We start from the raw sequence: 20928 nt of genomic DNA, 5'->3' as shown, positions 1-20928 counted from the left end.
ACTGTAAGTAATTTACTTGCTTCACAGTTTAAAATAAAACTTAAAAATCGTTGTTAATTGGCTTAGACATAAAAAAATGAGTAAAAGATCTGTGTATCAATGCACAACATATTGCGCACTGCCCTTATGGAATTTTTGTATATACATTTTAAAAATATATATTCTTGCTCATCACATAATGAGGCAAAATTAGTCTGATTTACATTTTACATGACATTTACAGATTCCCATTCAGAGCATAATATTTTGAGCTTAATTTGAATTAGTATGAGATTGATTTCCACTGACTTAAATATGTTTTATGATTCTTTAACTGTAAGGTTTGAAGACATATTTGTCGTTATGTAATATGATATTTCTAAGAGATATTTATGTTCCATTATTGTGCATAGCCTACTGCATATGTATGTATGCGTTTTGTAGCTGTTTCCCGTGTTGAACATTTTAAAATAATAATTTTGAATAATTTTTTTTTTTTTTTTAGTTTCGTTTTCTGTTTATTTTATTGCTTGTTTTGTTGTATATAAATTAATAGTAGTAATTATTTTATTCAGACAGTTCATGTGACCTGAAGCCCCGCCCCCTGTTTGTGTGTGTGTGTGCTCACGTGATCTCGTGTGCCTGGTAACAGCGAAAGCGTCGCTCACGCTATGGAGATTGAGAAGCTGAACTCGAGGAGCCGCGGAAGATTTACTGCCGAAACGGATCACGATGCGCGATAAATCCTTCGTTCACGTACTTTCAAATATCTCCGACATCACACACTCACACACATGCGAGGCATTCACAATAACACTGGCACACTGATTGGGAAACCCGGATAATCGTCTTACGGCACGGGACGGTAAGTTTAGTTTTGTCCTCGCGAACTTCACTGAATTTAAACAGCGTCTACGTGTGTCTAATGTAGTTTAATAGTAGATGCATGGGTTAAAAGCCAGCGATGTTGCATATGTCATGCAGTGCTTGCTGGATTGCCTTCAAATGAGCAATGCATTGTGCACTGGCACCAATAACATAGATATATACCTATATATAAATATCTGCATATTGCTGTTTATTTTCATATGAAGGATTATTGCAGAAGATGTCTACTGGGGATATTGGTTTGGCCAAATATTGCCATATTGCATCTTTCTTGTTACCTAATGCGATGAGGAACTAATGCACTTAATAGGATTCAGGTCGCCCTCCCTGTCTTCTTCCTGTAGCTCTCAGATGCAAGCTGTGCCCATACATAACTGAGTCCAATACATAACTGATTACCAGCTTATGCTAGAGACAACATCAGCATCTGTTCTTGGCAGCTAATAGCTCCCGTGTGAGGTTGCCAGGGACTGATGTCTTCATCAACATGTAAAAAAAACTGTGTCATTCTCTCAGACCCCGAAAGAGTCTGTGGATGGCTTGCGACGTGGGGAGATGAGAGAGTCCTCCTGATATCAGGTGATCGGACACCCATACAAACATGGGGAAACTACAGAGCAAGTTCCGGCGGCGCTCAGACATTTACAAGTGAGATATGACGAGCAATGATGATTTGACAGAGGCCTGTGGTGAGTTTGTGGTCATTGAGGCTCTGTTGTTGTTATCACCTTGACAGGGTCAAAGAGGGGGAGACTGCACTCGTGCCACAGGTAGTGCAGTATGAACCCGCTCACACAGATGCCATCAACTGTGTCGTCAGCCTGACCTCTGACCTCTGCGCATCAGGGGGGCATGACCAGGTGAGCTGGAGAAGTTTTTGAGATTAACGAGTGTTGCGTGTTGGATGTCAAAGGTGAAGTCAGTGCTTCAGCACCCATTGGAAATGCAAAACAATTGACCTTTCACTGCTTTGCCTTGTTGGTTTTACTGTTGCTGACTGATAATGAAGCAGTTACAACTGAATGGAACAAAATTCAAAGCATTTTATCTTTTGTTTTTCTTTAAAGGACCTGCTAAATTACACAGTAGTGTTATAAAACTGCGGCAAAGTGAAACATTAGTGTAGTCAAGTGTTATTGAAAATTAATCTATTAAAAAAAATGTATTTGTACAAATTTGATAGCTGAAATAAAATAGTTGGCTAGATGACAATTTAAAACAAACTACGTTGAAGTACTTGAAAATTACTAAAACTGAAATAAAAATTATAATAGAAGATAATAATATAAATATTTACGAAAGTGCATAGTAAAATTACTAAAACTTAAACTGAAAATGCATGAATTAATAATAACGTATAATTAATACTAAAATAACACTTGTATAAACTAACTAACCCTTCCTAATGTACTGTAAACTCTTTAGTTGCTATCAATACATAAATGAAATTTATGAATATTATTTCATAAATAATAAATGGTATAATATTTTTTTATAAATGAAAAAAATGTAAGTTCTCAATTGACTTCTGTATGTTTGTAAAGCATCATTAATGGTGCTTTATTGCTCATAGTAACTTGAACAAACCTTTAAATCTTGATTATTAAAGCTCTGTGAAATACGTGATTCTGATTGGTCAAAAGCAGCAGGGTCACAGGCAGCATGCATGGTCTGTGGTCAGATATTTTTGTATATTGACATTGTGACTGTCATCATAACTATTTTTGACTGTTGTTCCTGTCAATTCAATTTCCTACACTGTGCTATAGCTTCATGTCTCCCATGACTCCACATTCTTTGTTCTCACGTAATAAAAGAATATGTCAAATCAATCTTTCATTGAAATACATTTCTATTTTTCTTCTTTGAAAGAAATGAATACATTTATTCAGCAAGGACACATTAAACTGACCAAAAGTGACAGTAAAGGCATTTATAATGTTACAATAGATTTCAGGGGTTTTTTATTCTGTTCTTTTGAACTTTCTATTCATCAAAGAATCATAAAAAATTGCTACTGTATCCACACAGAAAAAAATAATTAAGCAGCACAACTGTTTTAAACATTGATAATAATCAGAAGTGTTTATCGAGCAGCAAATCTTCATATTGGAATGATTTCTGAAGGATCATGTGACACTGAATACTGGAGTATGGATGCTGAATATTCAGCTTTACATCACAGGGATAATTACATTTTAAAATATATAAAATTTTCAGAAAATACACCTCTTTGAGATGATACATGATCTGTATCATCCTGTCTTAGTACCTAGCAACCACCTGGAACACCATAGCAACATGCTTAAACCACTCTTAACATCGTAGCAACGTCAGACAACATTAAGCATGTCAAAATGTCAAAATCTTGCTACATTTGCAGTTCAGGTTGGTGCCACTAGGAATTACATGCTCCAGATTTAAGGCTTTACACAAACAGGCAATAATCGTCATAATATCTTGTTCAAAGTTTGATTGAAATATGCATTTCAATCTGATTTGTGTTGTTGTTTTTTGGCCAGGCTGTTGTTGTCTACGACTGGAAGGCTGGAAAACTGTGTAAATCATTCCCGGGCCATAGCAGAGAGATTACAAAGGTAATAAAACTACAGTAACTCTTTCTAATTAGATTCTGCGAGCAATGTCGGGTCCTGCTTTTACTTGTTTTGGAACCACTTTCAATGGTGGAACAAAAATAAACAAAACAGATTAAAGGTGCACTATGTAACTTTTGGCCCTCTAGTGGTTAAAAAAGAAAACCGCATGCATTTGGCAGAAGAACATTGATTTGGTTGTGCTTCAGCTCTGCTTGACTGTGCAGATGAATATGGTTATCATACTGCTCATAAAACATTCATTCTTAAGATATATAACCAGTTTAGATGGAAATGATCTCAAGATGACTATCTGAAGACGTTACTGTATCTTTACACATTAATAGACACGGTACTTTCTTGAGAATAAATTCCAGCACAGCGCTACAACAACCATAATGAAATGAACCTTCACAATAGATAATGCTTTACAATAGGGCTGTAAACGAATCCAAAATCAAAGTTTGTGTTTACATAATATATGTGTGTGTATTGTATATAATTATTTTGTATATATAAATACACACACATGCATGTATATATTTGAGAAATATTTGCATTTATATACTGCATATATATTTTTATATGATTTATATTATATATAAATTGAACTATTTTATTAATAAATAACACATTTTTCTTAAATATATACATGCATGTGTGTGTATTTATATATACAAAATAATTATACACACGCATATATTATGTAAACACAAACTTTTATTTTGGATTCGATTAATCGCGATTAATCGTTTACAGCCCTACTTTACAATGAACTCTGTTAGGGAGCTACATATGGCCATTTATCTGTGAATATCTTACCTGTTGAGTAATAAAAATGGCATCTCCGTTCTTGTTTTATTACGAGCTCGGTCACGTTCTCGTTTTGCCTGCAGACTCTCCTCTGTTCTGCACTTTTCGGCAACCTTTTTTGTGTGTTGTGAACACTAACTTATCCCACTACCACACCATACACACGTCAAAGTAGGTGTAACTTTTCTTTATTTACAGATATGACGAGACACACATGAGTGACGTATGTACGCAATTTCCCACAAAAACCATCCGACAGGTCTAAAATAAACACTTAGAATTGGCTTACCAAAGTGAATAATGGTAAGACAAAAACACGTTTTGGGAGAAGGATTGATGATGTATTGACTCATGTTTTTTTGTGTTTTTTTTGTGTTAATTTTGAACAAAAAAAGTTACATAGTGTACCTTTTATATATTTTGCACACATAGAGATGAAGCAATGAATAAGTGTGTTTTTTATATATTTACAGTATAAATCTCTGTTTTCCTTTAGTTGTGTTGTCTCAAAGGAAGTTCGTTCATCTTCAGTGCGTCCCGGGATAAGATGGTGCTGATGTGGGATTTGGGTCGAGATACAGAACCCATCCAGGAGTTTTGTGGCCATGAACTCGTAGTTAACGGTGTAGCGGTCAGCGAAGGTGAACAAATGCTCAAAATGAACATGCAACGTGCACAAATTAAGCACGATCCTGTAATGTGTGTTTGTTTGTTTTTTGTCTTGTAGATGGAACAAAGCTGTGCACGGGCTCTCGTGATAACTCCATGTGCCTCTGGGACATTGAGTCGGGAGAATGTCTGCAGAGAAACACCATCTCACGCAACCTGGTTAGAAAAGCCAGTCTTCAAAAAATATCTAATATTTATGTTCTAATATTCTTTTGCATGTACTATCTATTAGTTTTACTATGGGGCTGTTGAATGCTTAATTCTGATTGATTGATTGATTGATTGATTGATTGATTGATTGATTGATTGATTGATTGATTGATTGATTGATTGATTGATTGATTGATTGATTGATTGATGAACGTTCTAAGATGTGCAAATCATTTTCCAGTAAATGCACAGCTAAAGTAGTTCCAGGCAGGTTTTGACCGCATTACAGTTCCATATCACTTCGCCAAATGATTTCAGCATTTTCAAAGGTCCTTATAGACTACAACAGCAAAAGAACCAAAACCCATAAATACCACTGACCAAGCAAATAAATATAACCAACAATACGTTAAAAATGACAATTCTGACTATTTGTCAGAATTATGTTTCTTTATCTATGGACACGCTCTCTTTCTCACGCTCTCTCCCATACAAATGCACACATTCAGCACAGACGGAAACATTCACGCGCACAAAAAAATTGTTGTTAGCTCTGCCCTGCAACGTGATCAATAAAATAGTTCTGCATCTGCAAAACCACTTGAGATTTCTCAGTAGCAAGGTAGTGACGTCGCTGTTTTTGAAGCAGTTAAACTTACAGCTTCGCTATTAGTAGAGACGCTGCTGCCGAACACCATTGAGACACACAGATGCAGGGAATTCATCTATCAAACTCTCCAATAACTGCATTAGTCTGCATATCAATGGCTTAAGCCTCTGTTACTAGCTCTAAAATGACGTTTTGGTATTAGCAACTGAGGTTTGGGATGAGATGTGTAAGAAATTAGTCCTGCACACGAGCGTTTTAAGGACAAAAACCTGACAAGTGTCTTGAGACATGGTACTCACTTTGCAAACGCATTACCACATGTGCATTATTTGTCTAAAAGTTCATGGCCCAGAGTCAATTATTCCATACCTGTGCATTAATATTATTGTTAATATTACTGTTGCCCTCTGTTCAGGTGACACACGTGTGCTGGGTACCAGGAAGCACATCTATTGTCCAAACCTCAGAAGACAAAACTATCAGGTCAGAAGATCGTGATATGTCACATGATCCATTACAATGGTGTACAGTCATTGTTTGCAGAGATGTGTTTCTCTGGAAATATTTACTAAACAAATAACAAGCTGCGTGATATCATCATAAAATGTAAACTATATAATCACAAAGCTCTAAATGTAAAGCTGGACGTATAGTATATCAATAACACTTTACAAAAAGTTTCCTTTAGTTAACATAAAATGAACTAATAATGAGCAATTCATTTGTTATAGCATTTTTTTATATTTAGTTAATGCTAATTATTAAAATGAAATACATCTGTTCGTTTACAATAAGGTTCCATTAGTTAACTTTAGGTGATGCATTAAGTAAAATGAACTAACAATGAGCAATTTATTAGAGACAGTATTTTTAATCTTTGTTAATTAGTAGAATTAGTTCATGTCCGTTAAATATCAACATATACAACTTTTGATTTGACACGAATCATGTATTAGCAAATGTTGAAATCAACATTAACTAATATTAATAAATGCTTTAGAATTATTTTCATTATACTCATGTAAAGTGATATTAACTATATAGCAAATCTCAACCGCTTGATTTCTTGTATCATCGCAAAATGTAGACTATATTGGGTAACGCATTATTTCAATGGTCCACTTTAGACATTTTACTAACTATAAGTAACTTTTTTCAACTACATATCAACTGACTCTCATTAGAGTATTAGTAGACTGCTTTATATCTGCTAACTTTATTTGAATGCTCCCTCAACAGACTATAAATAACTTTGCAACTACATGTCAACTTACCCTTCTAATCCTAACAGTCTACTAACAGTCTGCTTATACTCTAATGAGAGTTAGTAGACATGAAGTTGCAAAGTTACTTTTAGTTGTAGTGTCTAAAGTGGACCATCGAAATATATTGTTGCACAACTCTAATCTGCTAAATACGACTATAATTACAAACATATCAACATGATTTTGATGTAAAGCTTCTTTGAAATAAAACAAATGCTATATAACTCAAATTGACTTGACTTTGTTCATGTGTTGTCTGTCTCAGGGTGTGGGATAGTCGTACCTGGCATGTGACCAACACGTTTCCAGCCAAGCAGTACATCCAGACACACTGTGACATCAGCTCCAACTGTTACCACCTGCTGTCGTCCAGCAACGGTTTCGGTGGGCAGGGTTGCGAGGCCACGGTGAGTGTGTGTACAGATACTGCCAGGGTGCATACGTTTATCTGTTTGTGTGTTTATGCGTGTGTGTGTGTGTGTGTGTAGCTGTGGGACCTCAGACAGCCCGGCTGTAAGGTGGCCGAATACAGAGGACACCTGCAGACCACAGCGTGCTGCGTGTTTGTGCCTCCCCGTCCCGGGTGTCCTGCCCTCGTGGCGTCCTCATCGTATGACAGCTCAGTCAAAATATGGGATCAGAACACTGCAGGTAACACACACATATGCACTTTTCTGTTTTTTAAACACACAAGAGGATTAGCCAGTGGGTTAAGCCAGCTTCCTGTTTTTGGAAGTCAAGTCAAAAAACTGTCTAAGATGTTTAGGTAGATGAAAAAGAAACTGTGAGAGGAAACAAACTCAGCTGGGGAAGCCCATCACCTTTGGCTGGCATATATTTAAATAATATAAATATTTGAATAAATGCCAAAATATTAATTAGCTTAGTAATCAAAATCAAAATTATTTAGTTTACATAATGCATTGATGTTCCCTGGTAATTCTATTCTATTTGTATATGTACACATCATGTACATACAAATTTGTATTTTTTTTCTTTATATATATATATATATATATATATATATATATATATATACATACAAATTTGTATTTTTTTTCTTTATATATATATATATATATATATATATATATATATATATATATATATATATATATATATATAATGTAAGGGATAATGTATAGCGAGGCGGTTGTTATAGCGAATACAACCCCGACTGATTAGGACCCCGACGCGAAGCGGAGCCTGAAGGTGTTGTATTCGCTATAACAACCGCCTCCCTGTACATTATCCCGCTTATTACATGGCTACCTACCAAATAAATCAATAATTTTACACAAAATATTGATTTAAAAAGGAGTTTATTGATTTAAAAACGATTGTATTGCTTCCGCTAAAGAACACCGTGTCCATGGCAACGCTCTGTTTTTCATGGCAACGGTGTGTTATCCTTAGCGGTCTATTATCAAGAAATGATAATAGTCCTCGATTATCTCGATAATAGTCCTCGATCCAATCCTCGATTCTGATTGGCCAATAGCTGTGTTTTATTCACGATAAAACACGGCTATAACCATAGGTTAAATTGGGCCGGACCGCACCGGAGCGCAGCTCCGCCTCCTCGGGTTCACAACACACTCTGCTGGAGCTCAGCTCCGTTTCCTTCAGCACCAAATATACATTTTGTTGAGTGTATATAATGAAAGTTGTGAAATAATTGGCTAATATTAACTCTAATTTGGTGCTGCAATGATTCGCCCATCGTGATGATAACTGACCTTCATCTGAGCTGCACTCAAACACCGCTCGTCAATGTCAAAATATTTGAGTCCAATCAAAGCAAGCAGGATTTACAGGAGCGCGAGCCATGCGCGAATCCCAACGCGGCGCTTCACTTCAGTTTAAGGTCATATAGTGCGAGATAAAATGCTGTTTTTCGATAGAAGTTTTAAATGACCGTCAGACATAATCAGTTTGATCAAAGACAGACAGTGGATACTAGGTTAATTTGACAACACAAGCACCCTATTAAAAATATTGGCATTATTATTCTATACATTTGTATAACGTTACCTCGAATGTGTTCGACTTGTTTGTATCACGATTGTTCGTGTTTGCGCAACTTGCATCATTAAGCCAGAAGGCGGCGACAAGTGACTGTCTTTATGAGTGAGTAATTGAACCATTGATTAATGAACAGATTAGTCCACAAATATTGATTCATTTAGGAAAGAAAAAGTAGCTGAAACTGAACTTTGATGCTCATACTAACTGCTCATATGCCTCTGGGCACAGAATGATTAAATTGGCGTTTGAAATGTAACATCTAGCCTATGCAAAATAATCCTTTAATAATTTCTTATTTAAGGCCATTCCCGTTTCGAATATGTGATTGTGTATAGTCAACAATAAGCATAAACATTCTGCATTTCCATTTTATAGTGTGGATAATTCATTGCGACATTTAAACTGATTCTCATGTTTAAGAATCTGTTATCTGATAAAATACTACATGCTACATGCTTTTAAAGCTACTGTTGTCCATTTTTTTGGCCTTCAAAACACCTTAAAATTCACATGTTGAGATCAGGAAAATCTAAATTTTCTCGGGGGGGCATGCCCCCGAACCCCCCTTGTAGGATCACTTTTTGAAAGATTTTTATCTATAAAAACCTGCGCAAAAAATAATTTGGAAGTAAGTGAATTGTAAAGTATTGATCTTTGTTTGAATAACTACTCAACTCCACCTTACACATTGATACTGTTGTGGCAAAAATTCATCGAACAAACATCACTGCGTAAGAGACACTCATAGTCAAATTATAAAATAGAAGTATTTATTCTTGCAAGAATAGGAGCAGTCTAATACACAGTTGTTACCCTGTGCAGAAGAGTGACACACCCCCAGAGAGACTGAACCAGCTTTTATCTATAAGTTTCAAGGCCTTCTCCGCAGAGCCTTCCTACCAGTAGTTTTCCATAGACTAAGCCCTCCTTCACCAAATGGCCTTCTGACATCTAGGTCAGAGGTCCTTGTTCGTCTGTTCTCTGGAGTGTCTCTCCCTTCTGCCTTCCCAGGTACATAAAAAGAATCTTCTCTCACTACAAGTGAGAGTCACACATGTGACATTCTTTGAATCACCTATATTTTACTAAAGATCAATGAATATCATAAAACCGCCACTACAACTCCTCACTTTTTATCATTATTAATCAAACATAATAATAATAACAACCATAATAATAAATGCAAGTTCAAGTCATTACATCACACATCATAAAAATCACTCTCCTTGAACCTGTGAATAAAAAAAGTTTAGGATGAAGAAGCATAAGGCTGTTTTTGTTGGGGAAAGCCCCATTAATTATTTAGCAAGCAAGTAAACATGTTTACTAATGCCGGGCTCAACCGCAGTCACACTAGTAAGGAAAAAAATAGTTATAAACAGTAGGAAAAACAAACAATACAATAAAATGCAAATGGTAAAAGCATTAAAAATTTAAAAAAAATTAAAAACTCTCCTTTACATATCAATCGTTCTCAAAAAGAAAAGAAAACATCAACACATTTAACTGTAATCTCTACTTGAATCATCTGCATAATTTTGTTCATCATCATCATTCAGATAGACTGTCATTTTCAATTGAACAGACATTCCAGTTTTCTCATATTCACCCATGAATAACAAAATTATCAGAATAACACATACAATCATAACTCATACACTACACATTCAACATTTTCCCCATATCCATTCCCCTAACCATATTTTGTTCTTTTACTTTTAATTCAATCAGGCAGTGGTTCTACTTAATCAGCTTCAATAATAATCCCTATAATTTACATTAATTAATAGATCTTCTCTTCCTGAAAACATTTACCTCAAATATTTTTCTAATAAATCAATAACCAATCAAATCATTTGTCATATACCAATATCAATACTAAACCCTATTTCGATATAATCAGATAAAATCATCACAAAACCACATTCTTAACCCATTAGTTGGTCCACATCCTCCTCCAGGCGTGTTGATCATCTCGTTTGCCCCATGGACCTGTGAATGGAGACCTTAAGTATTTGTTAGTGATTTGTCTTTCCCTTGTCCCTTTTGGTGTGACCTGTGGAATTTTCACCATCTGTTTACAAACTGAACCATATTATCATTAGACATTTCTTGCTTATTAAAGTCAGAGTCCTTTTCCCCTGAAAAACACATATCGTTAACAAGTCAATATTCATACATTTGGAAAACAGAATCAGTTCAGCTTGATGCAATCCATCCTGACATTCTGCAAAAGGAAAATTTTAAGTTATGCTCTGTACAAGGTGTAGCACCTTTCTGCCACAATAATAACAATCAGGCCAGGACAGTTAGCAAAATTCATCCATAGCCATTATTCAACACATTTTGCCCTGTCTCCCAATTCTGCATGCTCTCTGTAAAGAAAAACAAATTTCGAGGTTATCATCAGATAGTAAAGTACGTATTTTCTTTTGTCTACTATTCTGCCACGGCCTTCGATGCCCTTGGAAACGTCCTGTTGAAACAATCCAGACAGCAATTTTGTTAGGCAGAAGAATTGCTTCTTTCAGGGCTTTTACCCAATTACCCCTTAATAAACCCATATTTGGCAATTGTTATACCATCCCCCTTTTGATGGTCGACACAACTCGATCATCAATTTAACATAACATTTAACATAGTGTCTTCAGACAAAGTTTACCCTCAACACTAACCCAACCATTGTCCTTCAGACAAACTTCCTCCAGACATCTTTCTCTGCCTCTGAAACAAAAATATTACATTCTTCACTTAAAGCCACAATCTCATTTTCTTATCGAAGTATTTGAAGGGCAACGGCCCATCTCGCAGCGTATCCTGCTTTTTCAGGCCTGTTGTTTGGTCTCACAACTCAGTCCTCTACAACCATTTTTAAAGTCATCAATCGTTTATCAGGTCAGGTCGTGCTGTACAGACTTGGTCAATGTCAGTCAAAAAAACATTCTCCCCTTGTTTACGATAATCATAAATGGCTCTCTGCATAATTTGATATTGACTTAGCCAATGTGTCACATCTCTGTTGTTGCTGTCAAATCTATAACATCTTTTATTTTAACCCATGATCTACAACTCCACAATTCCAATTTATATAAATACCTAAACTTATCCAAGAGTAATTCAAATCCACATCATGAATGACAAAAGTAATTACTACCAGACGGAGCGTTCAACTTAAAGCTCGTCCCATGTTCTCTATCATCTTCTCATCAGATTCACTCAGCATTTGCCTTCTTTACAATTTGTCACTTGCCTTAACTCATCTGTAATGAAAAAACACTCTCCAGAGGTTAAAGACACAATATACTCACTATTCAGGCGGAATAGCTGCCCTAAACTAACACAAGACATAAAGTGCTGTCACCATCACACACACTCATGCTAGATACACAAATGTTAACTGCTCATTTCCAATGTTCGGGGTTTTTTTTATTAACTCTAAAAGTATAATATTTAAGGTTTAAATAAGATTTAAACTTCACATTTTCCTGTAGCTCTTATATAATTTTATATTTGAAATTTGGCCTCTAAAACTGTTTCAAATGTTCTATCTGTTCATTATTCATTTTTCTTTAGAAAAGTCAGCTGGGTTGTTTTTTGTTCATTATCATTATTTTGTTTAAGCTTGCCTTACCAGGCCTGATAACAGAAAGATAGACAGAGTACCAAATCCCTTCCTCCACTCAGCAGTCTCTCTTACTATACACAAATAATCTTTTCACACAGCCTCCTAAGACTGAAACTTAGTTAATCAGTCTAGAACCCTTAATAGTTCACAAATGTTAATATACAAATGTTTAACTCAAATTAGAACCATTACATTAATCATAAAATACATTATGCTATGAGCCTTTCTAAGATTATCTTTAGTCTGAATACTTGTATAAATTCTCAATTCACCTAACTTTTGTTATCCAAACTCTACTAAAAACTGTCTTAATCTTTAGCCACCCACCATGTCTCATGATCTTCAGGAGTTAAAACCATCTTATAGACATATTAGTTCAAAATCAACACTTCTATAATTTTCCTTGCCCATAAGGCAACAACATCATGTTCCTGATATAAATTAATAAGTTATGTTTCTGTCTCCCCAACAAATAAAGACAATCAACTCATGGTCTCAGCTGGCTCTTGAAAGCACATTTCACATTAGCTCTTTATCTATAATTTCCATCAGACTTGTCACAATTGAAAACAAGCCATACAGTGAATTGCGGGGTTTTCTCTGGTGAGTGGTATAGAGGAACTTACATTCTCTCGGTCAAACAATGCTCTGCTGACCCCAGTTGGCCTCTAGTAGTCAGCGCTCAACTCTCATACCTTTCTCACATATTAACACCTCCATCCGGAGATGCAGTGTCCGGGACCCCCTGCGTTAGAATGTCTCCTGGCCAGGAAAATCATCCCGTCTTTGAGTAGCCACGTACCCACTGGTGACCCGCTCGCATCATACAATCAGTTTCTTCAACAGAACTCAGCTGTTTTCTGGAGCTTAGGAAAGGCACATTCAAGAGTCACCTCTATCTGGACTGCATGCCTATTAAATGTTAAGGGAGACAGGTTAATAACAACAGTATTTAATCACTCAAATCTGTTAGACATGTCCGAATCGTCTATTCAGTGTACATCTATAGCCATGGTCATAGGTCCTGTGTCATGGTGAAGGCTAAGATCAGACAAATACGTTACTGGTCCTAAAATAACAAAGTACAAAAATGTCACTTCTGTCATTCAGGTCTACATTATTATTTTAAAGACTCCTTTAAAGTCATTCAGTTTTACAATCTAAAATATTTAAGTACTAATTGCCCTCTGAATGGCAATGATTTCCTTTAACATCTCATTATGCTATAATTTTCAGCTGAAACACTATAAATAGCTTATTGTCATGACAGGCTAAGATAACAGCCTTCTGACATTGAATGAGACAGAGACTCTGAGACCTTCAAGACTGGCACACTGTTTCTCATACTAAACATTCTCTACTTTAGCTACTTTATCTTTTAATTCTAGCCCAGTTTAAGACATCTTTGCCAGCAATTACATACGTTTTCAATATAAAATAATTTTATAGTTGTCTTTTACTCATACAGGGAATTTAGACATTACAAATTCCACTCATATTGAGACTGTCATACAGTTTCAGTCAAAGCTTATCTTTTGACACCAAAACATCAGCTTCTTCCTTCATGGTCAATTTCCAAGCTGTTTGTTTAATCAGATCCATTTCTACAAAATAGTTTTTTACATTTAGCAACCCAGTGCTACTTCTACTTATTTGATCTTAAATACAAATATTCTAGTTCTCAATAACGTTTCATTAAAAGACAATCATCTTTTTAGTTACCTTTACCTTTTACAAATATTTTCCCTATCTGTAATTTTACATTTACTGGTACTTTAGTTATTTTCCTTTTAAAAGGATTTCCTTACGACTTAAATCTTTCAACTTTCTTTTCTCTTTCAATCTACTTACGACTTCCATCTATCAACTTTCTTTTCAACTTTCTTTTCATTTACTTAGCACTTTTCACTTTCCTTAGCCCTGCATTCACATTCTTAGTTCTTTCTCAGACGAAAACTTTAATATCGTCTTCAAATCCTGTTCTACTTTCAAACCCACATTAATACGTCACTTTCACATTCCATCAACTTTCTTTTCCACCTTTCTGAGTGGGCATTTACAGTAACTGCTAAATGCAGCTGACCACAATTAAAACACTCTCTGTCCCCTTGCCTATAGTTCGATTATCTTGAGCTTTCTAGCAGCTCCAACTTACTGCACACTTGAAGCAGTGTGTTCCACAGAAATGTAAACAGAGCTGATAAGCAGTTCTCTCTATTATTTTAACAGTCCACCAGTGGCGGACTCAATCAATAGCCAAATCATAATCTTCATCATTATTATTGGGACAACATCCATTTTCATAAACTGCACAAATGTATAAATTGTTTCTAAGCGGCTTCACAAAGTTTCTGTTTAACTTTAACACAACAGGGAAAATTATCCCCGACCCATAATTTCCTTTATAAAACAGCCAATGCCTTTTTTCCTTCAATGACTTAATATCAACAAAATATCAGACATTTTACATTATTGAATTCCAAAATATGTCTTTACATCTCTCTAATTCGTTATTATCATCAACAACACTGATTACAATAGCAAGTACACATTTAACATCCGGAAGCCGGGCTGAATAAGCACGCGCTGTTGCTGTACTCCCAGCATAGCTGGAGTCTTTAGGTTCAAAAGATAATGGTTGTCAAACCAAAAATAAACATAATTTCACTCTTTATTTTACCACTAAAATATAGAATTGTTCCCCATTTTGCTTAATGAAACATTCATTATCTTTATATCATGTTAATCCCTGTTAATCATACTCAATACCTTATTATTATTTTTAATCTGAACCTCACTTTTCATACCATTTCTTAATCTGATTTAACAGGCGTTCATAAATAGTTCCATACATTTTATCAGAAATGTTATTTTCATAACATAAATTTTCTACAGTTGTTTTCTCCTCAAAATGGTTAGTCTGCCGATTCAACAACTATTATCATTACTGTCTCTGTGCCACTTATCTCTACTGTTTTTACAGAAACCAAAATATCATATTACTCATATCTCAATCCTTCACAAAGACAGCCTTATTGCTGCTTGCTACTTCAACTTTTGTTACAAACAAAATCTTCTGACATCTAATGTCTTAAAAAATAAAACCCTTTTATCAGTTATATTCAATCTTACTATATGGAAATACATTCTACATCGACTCTTTTATCTGCTTCAAGCCAACAACTCATTGTCTTTTCACACTTTTACACACGTTGAACGCAGACACAACAACCTTTGTTTCTCACTGCCCTGTTCAACTGATTCCCGCACCATCTTTAATCTTGTGGTTCTCAATATCATACATTTCTGCCCTTAGTTTTATCTCATTTGACAAAACACCGGTGTACCAAATTTCGCAAGCTTGCTTTTGAGACTTCCCCATATTGGCTGCTCATGTTCTCTGTGGATTTTCCTTTGCGCGCGTTCTCTTTATTTGTCAGACGTCTCTGAAACAAACCCGATCTTTTCTTTTAACCCAAGTCGGTTGGGTTTGCACTATTAGTGCTCTCCTAATTATGGTTTACCAAAAAATCTGTTACGATTTTCTTGGCTCCCCCAATTAGTCTCAGCACCCAAAAATAACTTGCTCAGTGGTGGAACAATTAATTTCTCAGGTACCTATCTGTATGAAATGTCTTGGTCTGTCACAGTTCTCAATTAATTCCAGATTATTTATCTGCTTGAAATATCTTGTTCTGTCACAGACCTCAATTAATTTCAGATCATTACCACAGAAAACAGTTCCCAGCCAACATGGTTCAGTTTCACTCTTCCCCCAATTAAACTGAATTTAATTACCTTATTCAGAGAAGTTGTTATGTGCCACTCTGAGTTCTTTTGATTCCAGTGTCCGAGTCTCCTGGCTCTGAAATCGGTCGGCCCCATCTCTCTCAAGTTTACGAGGTAGAGCTGGAACTTACTCAGTCCAGGTGGCCAAACACCGTCCGATCTCAGGTCCAGGAGGCACGACCAAGGAATCCCACTATTCTGACACCAAATTGTTGTGGCAAAAATTCATCGAACAAACATCACTGCGTAAGAGACACTCATAGTCAAATTATAAAATAGAAGTATTTATTCTTGCAAGAATAGGAGCAGTCTAATACACAGTTGTTACCCTGTGCAGAAGAGTGACACACCCCCAGAGAGACTGAACCAGCTTTTATCTATAAGTTTCAAGGCCTTCTCCGCAGAGCCTTCCTACCAGTACTTTCCCATAGACTAAGCCCTCCTTCAGCAAATGGCCTTCTGACATCTAGGTCAGAGGTCCTTGTTCGTCTGTTCTCTGGAGTGTCTCTCCCTTCTGCCTTCCCAGGTACATAAAAAGAATCTTCTCTCACTACAAGTGAGTCACACATGTGACATTCTTTGAATCACCTATATTTTACTAAAGATCAATGAATATCATAAAACCGCCACTACAATACAAAGAGCCCCTTTGGTGTAAAAACACATTAAGTAATTTTACAGCGTGAATTTGAATGATGACCATTCACCGTAAATAAGGGCTCCCCCTCCCTATAAAAGCCAATTTAACCACTGGCTATAACTGCTTCACCCAACTGTTCTATGTATCACTACACAACACCCCTACCAACCACTCTTAGCAACTTAAACACATGTTTGATCTCATCGATATTGTTCATTGAAGCTATAGTGAAGCTATAGAGATGGAGTAAGCGAGTGTACATGCATTTACAGTAGATATAGCATTTTCCTTCAGGTCAGTCCTATATATAAAAAAAAAATCCGTTTGAATGTCCGCTGTGATATCTTTAAGGGGTTTTCCCGTGCCCATAGTCATCTGCCAGTTGCGTCTTCCTTCTCTGTGATCACAAGTTTGAGTCCTTTCAATGTAAAAGTCTTCTCTACTGACTGACTCACTCATAAAGACCATCTTTGCCGCCATCTATTGGTGAAATAATGTATGTAACTTCTGTTGCTGTTTACGGTCAGGGACTATTTTTCAAAACAAACATACTTGGCAATAAAATTATTTCTAAGTATAAAGTCTTAGAATAATTAAATGTATTTAATTAAATATTGTTCAAAGGTTTGGGATTAGTAAGATCTTCTAAGAAATTCACACTTTTATTCAGAAAGTTGAGTCAAAATGTACAGTAAAGATATTTAAAATATGTATATATTTCGAATAAATGCTGTTTTGGTTTTTCATGACTTGTGGAATTTAAATGCAAACGGTTCCCTGTTTCCCAAATATATATATATAATTTTTTTTAAACAACACTAGCGATGTTTCCATCTATAGTTGCGAATTTAAGTGCAGAATAACATATAAATCGTTTGCGAATAAAGCAGTGTTTCCATCCCATGTGTTCAAGAGAAAAAAATCGTCACTTTCTGGGAAACTTGTGCAAAATATCTGTAATAAAATGTGAGTTGCTGCATTCGGGGCTGCATGCTGCATTTGACATGCTGTGCGATGAAATCGGTCCACTGTTAGTCCGCTGTTGAGTCTTTTGTTGAGCTTCGAGGGATTTATTCAGTAAATGTGTTTCCATCATAATTTATTCTTATAAGATAAAACATTTTTATACATTTAAAATAAACATTTATTTATTTATGTTATGTGCATATTTAGAGTTTATGCGCATCTTGGCATTGCCATTCATCATTCTTTTTTTTTTGATATCCCAAATGTGCATAAAAATAGGTGGTTGGAAACACAGCTACTGTCGAAGGCAACAGTAAACACATTACATTTAGTGTGTCATGCTTTTTTCTGCAACAAATAGCTTTTCCTAAAAATGTCTGGCCGGAATAATCACAAAAAAATGAGTCACATCCACACGGTTTGATTCTTGTCTCCTCCATATTCTCTCTTCAGCATGTTTGTACACGTTAATGCTGGACGGTTCAGGGCCGTTGGTGTCTCTGGCTCCGTGTGACTCCAGCAGTCTCCTGTGTGCCAGTTTTAACACAGGACTGCACCAGCTGCATCTGGATCAGTCAACAGTGCCCAGCCTCGCTGAAGTGGCTCGCTTCTGACTTCCATCTGGACCTCCTGGAAGAGAACACCAACTACTTTAATAACTGGAACTCCTGGAAATCAAAATGTGCACTACGTTGATGAAAGTATGTGGACACCCTATTCTAAACAGCTTTGACATTTCAGGTACATCTGTCACTAACAGGAGCGTAAAATCAAGCATGAATCCATGCAATCTGCGAGCAAATCCCTGCATCCATGTTCCAACATCGTCCGCATGTTTTTGGCCATGTAGTGTATGACCACTTGACTACATGAACCATTAAAGGATGTAAAAACGCAATCTACTTCCCCAAAGGAAAGAGACTGGGTCGCTGTAAAACTCCCTACCGGGTGTGAGTGTGAGTGTGTGAGTGAACCAATATAGGCAATAAAATGCCTCTCCACTTCTGCTTGGTTGCTGAATATGCTTGAATATGTTATTGGAGAGTCCAGGGGTGTAAATCACTGGAGTAATTGTACTTCATTATATGCTAAAGTATTATTTTAGGAGATGTATGTTACTTTGACTACTGTTGAAATAGAATACTTGCAAAAATCATACTTCCTACAATTTACTTTAGAGCTTCAAAATACAACGTCTGGCTTATATCACAATCTCAAACCTCGCAATCTCGGTTGCACTTTATTTTACAGTCCTGTTACCTGTGTGTATACCGGTTCTATACTTATTATAGTAATTACAATAACTGGGTACCGGTAATAACACTGAACCTACCCCAAAACCTAACCTTAACCCATGTACGGTAGTTACCTTATATTACCCAGTTTCTTAGGTAAGTACACTGTAAGTACTCGTACTGTGCGACCGCGGTTTTATATAGACGCTGGGCCAGAGCTTGAGTACAATTTCTCTGTGCTTTTACACCCCTGTTGGAGACCTTTTATTTGCACTAGGTAATGGCTAATGGGTCAAAATGGTTCGCTGCTAAAGTCATGCAGAAAGTAGCATAGAAGGATATAAAATCTCAGGCTCTCTCTCTCTCTCTCTCTCTCTCATACACACATACTCACAGTTACATATACACAGACTCAGGGTTTGGCGTGAGCCAGAAACTGAATCATTTTTCACAGAGAAGCTGCTAGACTTTTACGTACACACACATTTAAACATTTATGTAAACATTCAGCTCTTGTATTTCCTGAAGCCGGCTATGAGATGATGTGACCATTTAGAGAATTAAATACAAAAACAGCAGATCTCAATATTCTTCCAGAGACAAGTGGCCAGACAATGGAGAATGTGAAGTCAATGAAAATCAGTGATGCAATGTGTTTTTTTTTTTGTGAGTGTTTTTTTGTTTTGATGTTTTTAATATTTTTCCTTTAATATTATTACTATAGTAATTCTATAATAAAAAGAATATTGCAGCTTCTTCCAGTGAATACTGTCTTGCCAACACCGGCAGTGTTGATTCCATATGGATTTAAAAATATCCTTGTTTTGAACTTTTTTTTTTTTACAAGCATATCAACCAAAGAGTTTTTGTTTTATGTATTCTTTTATTTCTACATAATGCACAGTGGTCCCAGAGTATTTTTTACACTTAAATCACACTTAAAACTGCCTGAATGTCATTGCCTTAGATGCAAAATATCAAATAAATGTTGCTATGCTCTTAAAATAAAGGTTCTTTATTGGCATATGGTTCCATAAAGCCTTTGGCATCCATGAAAATTGCAAAAAAAAAAGGTTCTTTTTATCAGAACAAATTTCCGATTTTTCAAACGAAAATATGGTTTGTATATCTTTATATATCTTTATGTATATATATATATATATATATATATATATATATATATATATATATATATATATATATATATATATATATATATAACATTTGTTAAATAAGTTAATATGCGTGAATAAGTTAGTTCAGGCAATAATTTACCCCCAAAAATGTAAATTATATTAGTACTCAATTTAAGCTTATATTACATTATTATATTATAAAACTAAGTTCAACTTTTTGACATGAATAATAATGTTGCACTTTTCTCTGTTTTCCAGCTGTTTTATCATTGCTTTTGTTAGGCAACTTGCTGTTTTGTGACATCTGAGGTTCATTTTCTACTCAATCACACATTCATACTCGAATGTTACCGTTATTGTGTGTTGTGTACTAAGTAAGTATTGCGATCTCTGTGTTCGGGTGGGTACCACATTACTTCTATTATGTAGATATGTTGTCATATCTACTGTATTGTTTACTTTGATGTTCTAAGTAAAGCATACACTTCAAAAGCATGTCTTAATTCATTGTGATAATGTTTAAATAAAATGTACTAATCTT

At 35.6% G+C, this 20928-nt stretch overlaps 1 protein-coding gene across 1 annotated transcript; it reads left to right on the top strand.

The window, feature by feature from the left end:
- The first annotated feature begins 589 nt into the window (after positions 1 to 589).
- On the top strand, positions 590 to 20313 carry wdr31 (WD repeat domain 31). The gene is made up of 10 exons (XM_079608631.1): positions 590 to 844; positions 1384 to 1515; positions 1604 to 1727; positions 3390 to 3464; positions 4771 to 4915; positions 5002 to 5102; positions 6119 to 6186; positions 7234 to 7375; positions 7457 to 7619; positions 18470 to 20313. The coding sequence occupies exons 2-10, from the start codon at positions 1469 to 1471 to the stop codon at positions 18628 to 18630; spliced, it is 1026 nt and encodes a 341-aa protein (XP_079464757.1). The 5' UTR covers positions 590 to 844; positions 1384 to 1468; the 3' UTR covers positions 18631 to 20313.
- Positions 20314 to 20928: the final 615 nt, after the last annotated feature.

Source organism: Phoxinus phoxinus (assembly GCF_949152265.1).
Source record: "Phoxinus phoxinus genome assembly, chromosome: 3".
Lineage (NCBI taxonomy): Eukaryota > Metazoa > Chordata > Actinopteri > Cypriniformes > Leuciscidae > Phoxinus > Phoxinus phoxinus.
The sequence above is the reverse complement of the archived record's forward strand: the minus strand, read 5'-3'. Positions and strand labels throughout refer to the sequence as shown.